At 42.6% G+C, this 8776-nt stretch overlaps 1 protein-coding gene across 1 annotated transcript in view; it reads right to left on the bottom strand.

Moving 5' to 3' along the window:
• CRYBG3 (crystallin beta-gamma domain containing 3) overlaps window positions 1-8776 on the bottom strand; it is a 119927-nt gene that overhangs the window by 23684 nt on the left and 87467 nt on the right. The window contains exons 16-17 of the mRNA XM_019557096.1: window positions 7898-8007; window positions 7391-7520 (exon numbers count right to left, since the gene is read on the bottom strand). Coding sequence (XP_019412641.1) covers window positions 7391-7520; window positions 7898-8007 — 240 coding nt within the window. The remainder of the gene's footprint in view (window positions 1-7390; window positions 7521-7897; window positions 8008-8776) is intronic.

The raw sequence follows: 8776 nt of genomic DNA, 5'->3' as shown, positions 1-8776 counted from the left end.
ATTGGATGCTTATCTTGCTGGGATCCTATGACCCCAGCTGACTTCCTGCCCTTCGGGCAGGGGGCTGGACTCAATGATCTCCCGAGGTCCCTTCCAGCCCTGATGTCTATGAAATCTATGAAATTATGGGATGGGGGGAGAGGAAATTCATTTGGTAAGGGGAAGGCTTAACAATTTCTTAGGCATGTCAATGGGCAGAGAATACACCAGGGAAATCCCAAAGCTTCCCAGATGCTAAGAGAAAAGCCAAGTTTGGGGAGAGAACATGTTGGAGGAGAAGACCTCAGCTGGGTTGGCTTCAGATGGTTCTGGCTGTTTATATAAAACACCAAATCCCTTGAGAATTCTGCAAATTGAGAAAACTTGCCCCGAGTAAAATCATAGGTATATGATTCCCCAGCACAGCTCAGGGCAGATCCAGCTTCCTTCTACAGTTGGCTTAGGAATTTAAAAAAACGGCAGCTCTGCTTATACCAGCACCTTTTGTGAAAATCCTGTCAGCTACAAGAAAGAAGCACTGAAGAATTCTTTTAAAGTGATGTTTATATCTCAAAGGAATTGCCTTGCTTAAATAAACCGATACCAAAAAAGTGTAATTTATGAGACTGCCATTTAGCAGAACACAGGGAAATCTATACAACACATGCCATGCTTTAGTAATCAAAGCAGGTTATGTTTACAAAATTTCAGGAAGTGTCTTTAAGGAACTATTAAATATGGTATTCTTTACTTAACAGGTGTGGATGTTCTGATATTAATACATTACCTACTTTTGTGTCAAACTCCATCTCTCTTTTCACAGTGGCTTTTCAACTGCTGGAGTAAGTTAAGCACTAACTTAAATTTATGCAGAGCAAAGATTTAATTTCCCAGCTCATTAAATCCTGCCCACAAACCCTCTGACCTTCATTTAACAGAGATGAACAATAATCTATGAATTTAGGACAGACTTTTAATTTAGAAAACAAAGGCAAATCAGACCAAAATTCATCTCGCTACACTAAGACCAAAACAATGCAAATTTCCTTCAAACTACTTCTGTTTCCAATTTTCCTTTGATGTTCTCGCTCCATTTAAAAGAATCCCAACATAGGAAACCTCCCTCACATCAGAAATTCAAGTTCCTTCATGCAATAACTGCAAAACCAGTCCACAATACTAGTACAAAGAATAGTAAATAACCTCTGCAATCTCTTAAATAGATTTTCAGAATTAAAAATTCAAATCAAAGAGGAATGGAAGGGTTCCCATCCACTTCAGTGGGTTTGGACTGGGCCTAAATTGCTATCCCTAGTATGAATTGTGGCAAGACTTTCCTTTGTGTTTGCAATGAATTATGTTCTATAAATGGAATATCTCAGAGACTAATGGGAGATTAAATATTTGAAGTATATTATCCCTGGAAAAGCTTCTTACTGACTCTTGGCCTTTATAACTTACTTGATGGCATTTCCCTCACTGAAGTTTCTCGCAGTTGTCTGGTTTAAGAGTTATTTCCTTAAGTGTGGGAAGGTTGTACGGTTTAGTGAACTTAATACAGGTCTGGAAGACAGAAACTCCTAAGATCTTAGCTTCAAAGTGTCAAATGACTCATTGCGTGGCCTCAGGCAAATCAACTAACTTTTTTACCTGATACAGCCACCTCCCTCGAAGGAATGTTGGGAGGATTAGTGAGTGTTTGTACTTAACTCTGAAAATACAAAGCAGTGTAAAAATATAGGAATTACTATCCTGGCTCAGATCCAAGGTCACCTAGTTCAGTGCCCTGTTTCAGTCAGTGGTTAGTACCAGATGCCTGAGGAAGGCGTAAGGAGCCTGCAGTAGGCAGCTGTCAGATATTTTCCCTCCCAAGCAGGATAAGAGCCGAGAGCCTGTTTTAAAGTCCTAACACACAAGCTTTCATTTCCCTTCCAAAGTGTTCTCATTCATTAGAAAAAACTCTGTATCCTCTTAAAATCCATGCAACATGTGGAACAAGTGGACAGATGGAGAAATATATTATAGATAATATTACTTACTAGTTCCATAAAACCAGATGCCTGATGAAAAATAAAGTGCAACTAACATCACATTCTACCTCCATTTTCAAGATATATCCTTTAGGCATCTTCACCCCACAAAGTTAGAAGCAATACTTATCTATAGCACTCAACAAAACTGAACAGTCACAACTGCTTTGAGGAACATGCTTGTTTTTACCCATCCCATCACACTTGAAAATGCATGTGGTACACCACTCCTTTTTTTAAATTCCTGGCACTATACAAGGTGAGCTGATACTGCAGGATGTCTATGGCTAGACCAGCTAACAGAGTTTAGACTACAGGACTCTAATTCCTGATTCCGGCACTGGGGATGAAATGAAGGCAAATGTGTTGGGTTTTGCTTCTTTGTATAATAGGTATAAGCACCTCTATCAACACATTTTATATTAATAAACATTTATTAAGGTCTTTGAGTTTCTTGGTTGAGAGGGTAAAGTGAAAAATTGTTTTATTAGTTTGAATGCTCTATTACCATCACACAGAGACTGACAGGTAGGGGCAGTCACAGCTTTTGCAGTGCCTCTCCTTTGAGGAAAATTACATCACCTTGCTGGAGCAACATACTTGTATGAAATTCTTCTTCACCACAAAATGGGGTATTAAAAAAGCCAAGTGGACTCATGGCTGTTGGAAGCAGTGCTTTGTGGAACAGCTCTCAGCATCACAGATTATATCTAAGGCAAAAATCCACATGAGCTCCTGGCAGTTGCTAAGCTCTTTCCTGTTCCTAGGATGCTCTTGGAGCACATGGATACCCTTTTGTTATCAAGCACAGATAAACTAATGCCTAGCTGCACAAGCTTAACCTCTTGTTCATCTTTAGCTCTTCCTGGAAATTCCCAGGAGGCCTGAGTGCTTGAATCAGTTTGAGGGAAGTTGAATGGGAAAGTAATTAAATCCTTAAAAAATGTTCTCTTTGAAGGGGCAGAGGGAGGGCTGTGTGCGCTCAGGGAGCACACACCAGAGAGGGACAGGGGTCCTGTAACCACCTTTCCTTTTCTCTCTTGTTCTTTGAGGGTACTAGGAAAAAGGCAAGCAATGGAGAGCAAGATTAGTCTCTCTGTTCATTATAGGTTAGTTCAAAACTACTTAAGGAATGATATTAGCTGCCAGACAACATACTTCCTCAACCAATCCAAGTATGAACATACATGCTCTGAGATTAGAGTATTGCTGCAAGTTTTTAGGACTGTGCCAGCAAGTGTGTTTTGGGGATACCACTCCAGTGATGCTGCAGTTTGAGAGTCATGTCAGGAGTCCTGTTCCCTTTGCCTGCAGAATTCACCATGGAAGCAACATGCTTGGGCCAACACAAACACACAGACACACCCTGCATTTTCCATAGGGATCTACAATAAAATCTGCTCTGATTGTTCCCAGCGAAACTGCAGAGGGAACTTTGTTCCTCAAGATGTGCTCATTTCAATGAAGCTAGTGTGTAAAAAGAAATAGATACCCTAACTCGGCCACATCAGCCTCAGTTCCATGAGACTTGTAGTTTAAAAGATCTTTGCCAGATTTGCATCAAGAAAACCAGCAGGCAAAAAAACTTGTTTTCAAGCTTCCAAAACATGCTAAATACTGATTTTCTCACATACAACACCCCTCCAAATATAATATGCACTTTGGTTCTGAAAGTCAGAATGAAGAATTTTTTTTCAGAATTATGGCTGCACAACACAGAGACAAAGCCTAATCTTCAGCTGATCTACCCTCCCTGTTCTGCATAAGTAAAGCTGAATCCCTAGCTGCTGCTGAAAATTGCCCTTCATGGGTGGATCTATGATTCTGAAAAGAGCTGAAGGGTTTGAGCTAAACAGTCTGAGAAAGAGAGATGAGGAGCAGCTAGCAAACCCTAAAGGGCCCTAAGGCAAGTTAGTTTGATTATTGGAACATAAAGACCATTAAGAGAGAGAATACTTAGCACTGAAGTAACAGGTACAAGCCAGCTCGAGTGCAGGAAAGTGCCATACAAACTTCCTACAAACAGCCACCTATTCAAACACTCCTCCTGTTCCAATGCTGTGCCTTGCAGGTTGAGAGCCACAAAATGTTTCTGAGCAAAAAGAGAATAATGATGTGTATAATTATGGGGATATATATGCTTGTTGACTCTTCTCTGGTCTAGCATAATATGAAGACACCCATGTGACTCCTGACTATCCTGTCAAAGTTCCTGCCAGGCAGGTACAGAACTTGCCATTAAAAGGAAAGACCTGGCACTTCCTAACACTTCTAGGTGTTTTCTTAAGAGGTTAATCAAAATTAAGTTGTCTAGTGTGATAAAATAGGTTCCTCTGGTCTCACCCAAAGCTGGGAGTGATACTGTCTGCAATAAAGGATTAAGCACAGATCTCTAAGGAATACAGGGTAACCCTTGAATCTTCCCAGGAAAGTAGAACCTTGTGTGTCTGTTTACTGAAAAAACTTCATCCATTTGATTCTTCTGGTGGGGTTTGTGGCTCCTCAGCTAGCTGTGAGACCCTTCATACTATAAAAGCTTAAACCATGAATCAAATCCAGAGGATCCATGGTCACTTGGAGAGTTGTCTTTTCCCTTAGCTGGTAGCATTTTTCCTTCCTTGCTGTGACAGGAATGGTGGCTCAGGCTGGTTGCAGCGTTTCAGCAGGGGCAGGTAACACTTTATTAATCAGAAAAGCAATTCAAAGTTGGGCCTAATATCTTTATGTCAAACAAGTTATGACTGAAGTCTCTGTTTCTGTTTACAAGCAGATCTTGGAATGTGTTCAGATCTGGTATGGTATCAATGCTAGGGTTACTGCTTTCATACAAACAAGAAGCCCTAAGGAGGGAGGCAAGGTCAGATGGTGGTGTTTCACCAGTTTCACGTTGGCAGTTCCTGACAGTCTTCCCTGCGTGGTCTGGGCATGCATGTAACTGGAGAGTGGCATTCTTCTTGAAATGCGCCAGGGATGGGCTGCTAAAGAAGATTCCTGGTAACCTGTGTAAGGTCAAAGCAACATGCTGTCTAGATAAAGACGCTGGCTAGTCCCAGTACAGTTATGGCAAGGCTCTCTGGCCAGATCCAGACATGCAAGCATGCATGGTTTGTGGCATTGTAAACCCCTTTGCAGTACCACCAACTGCAAACGTTGCAAGTTAAACCCATGTACTGTGCTGCTAATTTGCAGCACTGGGGCAAAATTTGCTACTGGGCTGAGGCATCCTGTGCCCCAGCCAGCTCCCCCTGCAGCACAGGAAACAATGGGACAATGTATCCTGCTGCAAAGTGCATGGGTAGGGACATTCACTGTGCCACTACTATTTGTGCTGCTGCAAATGCAGGCCCCTGCTAGTGTGGACACGGCCTCTAAGTACAAACCCTGGGTATTTCCATGGTATATGGGTGATGGGTTCCAAAGTATACGGTGGTCTTTGTACTGGTAATTATATTAGTACCAGGGTTGTTTCCAATTATGTTTGAATTCTTTTAGTGACATATTTGCTGGTACTGCAAGTGACTCTACTGAGTAGACTTTAGATGGTTAGTAATTGTCTTTGGAGCTGGTATCAAACGAGTAGGCAGCTCCTTATTGCTAGCCCTGGATTTAGTCTGGGGTTTAACAAACCTTTCCTGCAAACTTTCTGTGGCCTTTCTCTCAGTGATGCCATTGAGCTGTGCCGGGAATCTCTTGCTTTATGCTTTTTTCTCTTCCAGTGCTAGTAGTTTTCATGGTGGCATTGCCAACTTCTCTACTTGTTCTGTTTAAGGTTCTGGTCTTGACACTGCATTTTGGCTGGCAGACAATCTGCAGACAATTTTTTTTGATATGTGTCTGAAGAAATGAATAACTTCAGGTCTGAAGAAACTAACAACTTCAATGAATCTTAAGATGAAGACTGGTGACTGGTAAACACCTGAAGAAAACAACTAACATACCAAAGTGCCTGTCAGATGTGACTCATACCTAAACAGGAAAAGCATCTGTAATGCTTACTCATTAACAGCCTGTTGCAAGGAGGAGAAGGCTTGCAGCCTGAAGGGCTGCTATGAAGCAAGAACAGTTAGTAGTCCTGTTTTGGAGTGTCTGTATTGTTGGGAGGTAGCAGAACCTGTATGGAGGGGTCTGTACAGGGACTGCAGACAGAAGCGCAGCTCCCTGCAGTAACTCAGAACACTCTCCAGGAAGCCTTCTCACTTACAGTGATCCCCTGGAACAAGCAGTTCACTGTTGGTTCCAGGGGGCAAAAGACTTTAGCTGCTGGCTGCAGCCTGCAGCTGGCTTCCCCCAGCAACGGCCCCTCCCCTCTGTGAGGCTGCAAAAATTGCAAAATAGGAGGGAGGAAAGGAAGCAGAGGGAGCTCCTTCTAGAGGTTCCCCAGTCCGTGCTGGAGGTGTTAGTGGGTGAATTGGAGCCCTCCCCCCCAACCTTGGAGGAGCTCCAATACACCCACCTCACCCTCCAGCAAGGACTGAAACTCCCACCCTGACCGAATTCCCTCCACTCCCTTTCCCCACTCCCACTGTGAAAAGAGTGATAGACTGGCAGGCAGCACAGACAGAAGTTATAAAAGATGCTCTGTTTTGAAACATCTTAATTTGACCCCCTCGTGTAATGATGGGTCAGATTTTTATCTGATTGGCCTTTCTTGAAGCTGTATTCAGCCATACACTTGTGTTTGGTCATGGCTATAGACCACTTTCTGTGGCTAGATTGAGTCAAAATGGTCACCTCTGTATGTTCCCAGGGAGAACAAGTTCAAATGGACTGAATTTGTGTAACTTCCTACCAATGTGCTAGGAAGATTTCTGAGACAGAGGGCTAAATTTGTTACTTAGTAGATTGTGTCTTGCTGCCATAAATAGCGAAAGGAGAGTGTGGGAAAGCTCTGGCCACTATGCCTTTTACGTCCTCTTATGGGAGCACACAGGGCAGTTGCATACTTCTAGTGACACGACGTGCACATGTCCCATGTGTTTAAGATCATAATGGGATCTGCACTCTCACCTACTACGCTATGCTATAATATAAATGTAAACCCATACACTTTATTATTAGTGCCACATTATTTGAAGAAGCGAACCTTATACTTTTGCAAAACATATCTCCCCCCAAATTACTGATAGCAAATAATATACTAAACTTGAGCTGTTCTAAAAGAACATTAAAAAAGCAAATGAGAATCCAGCAAATACAAAGCATAATCAAGCTATCAGAGTATCGGCACGTGTGGTCTGGCCTGCTCTAATATTGCAAATCCACAAGCCAAGAAATCAATCTTTTTATTTCCCCTGTGAATCAGTCCCTGTTTCAAGACAGCTACTTGCCGCAGACAACTGGGTAGGGAATGAATTTTATAATATTTTTAATAAGGCTCTTACATATTCAACAGGCCTGAGGGACTTGATTGTAGCAGCAGTTGGGCAGCCACAGGAAGTGAGGTCAGTGTAGAGGCCTTCTTCCAGCATGCAGCAATTATCAGTGGTTTCCCCTTGGTAACACAGGAGCCAGCTGAAGGAATAAATGTAACAGCATTTGACTGCTTCAGCCAATTGTTAATATTTTTCAAGGTTTATACTTTGTAGAAGAATTACAAATCGAACAGTTTTTTTTTTAAAAAGGTGCTAATAAAATTAAGCAAAGCCTAAGACTGTCTGAGCAGCCAAAGCAGAAAAACATGGTATAAAAATATCAATGACTGCACCAAAGAGTTAATGGACTGCAATTAACTTTACTGAATGGTTGATAAGCTTGCAACACAGTGGGTATAAGACAAGAAAGCAAGATGTAAAAGTGACAGATGCATCTGGCTGCTTGAAATGTAGTGCCGATTAAAAAAAAAAAGTACTACTACTTAAAAGTGGTGGTGACTAAGACAACACACTTACCATCCCCGAAGAACCTTAAAAGAACATGGCATGAATGATGTAAAATCAGAAACTTCTGCTGTGAAATCTATACATGCTCCTTGGAAATGTGCACAACTGAAAGCTTTGAGCTACAAGAACAAACAAAACAAAACAAAACCAAACAATGACTGTAAAGCAAATGTACTCATTTTTATTACTGTAAGTAGAGGCAACAGAAGTAACAGGGAAATCTCAGTTCAAGTTACAGAAATACTACAAATCCAATGTACTCTCCAGAAAACAAGTATCTTAAATTTATTTGGGACTTTTTCTCAAGAAAGAACCCAAAGTGTTTTATGAATTATGGGCCAGGTTGCAATCCTCCCACCAGTGGCAATGCGAAGGAGGTGCACATGCACCTCCTGAGAGCACCAGTGCGTGCCCTGACGGCCGCGCTCACTGCTTAGGTGATGGGTAGGTGGGAATGCTGGTGCCCCCCCCGCAAGTGCCTGCTGATTGCTAAGCTCGCTGCTGCCACTTTCGGTGGTTGTGGCCACTTCTGGGAGTAGCTGCAGTGATTGGCCAGTGCTTCCTCCCAAAAGCAGCTGCAGTGAGCACAGCGATTGGCTGTGGTGATTTGCCGTTGTGGGATCACCCCGGGGAACCTCCTCTCCTCCAGACCACAGGATTGTTGGTGGGACTGGTCACAGGGGGAGCACATGTCCCCCCAAAGAAGGCAGCACAAGTCGCCTGTGCCTCCCACTGATGTCAGTGGCAGCAGTAACACATGTACATTCAGCTGAAACAAGACTATTGCTACAGAAAGGACAACCATAGTTTCATAGTTGGTAGGGTCGGAAGGGCAGATCATCAAGTCCAACCCCCTGCCATGGCAGGAAAAAGTACTGGGGTCAAATG

The sequence above is a fragment of the Crocodylus porosus genome, unplaced genomic scaffold, assembly GCF_001723895.1.
Source record: "Crocodylus porosus isolate Cpor-Errol unplaced genomic scaffold, CroPor_comp1, whole genome shotgun sequence".
NCBI classification, from domain to species: domain Eukaryota; kingdom Metazoa; phylum Chordata; order Crocodylia; family Crocodylidae; genus Crocodylus; species Crocodylus porosus.
This window is presented reverse-complemented; position numbering and strand designations above follow the sequence as displayed.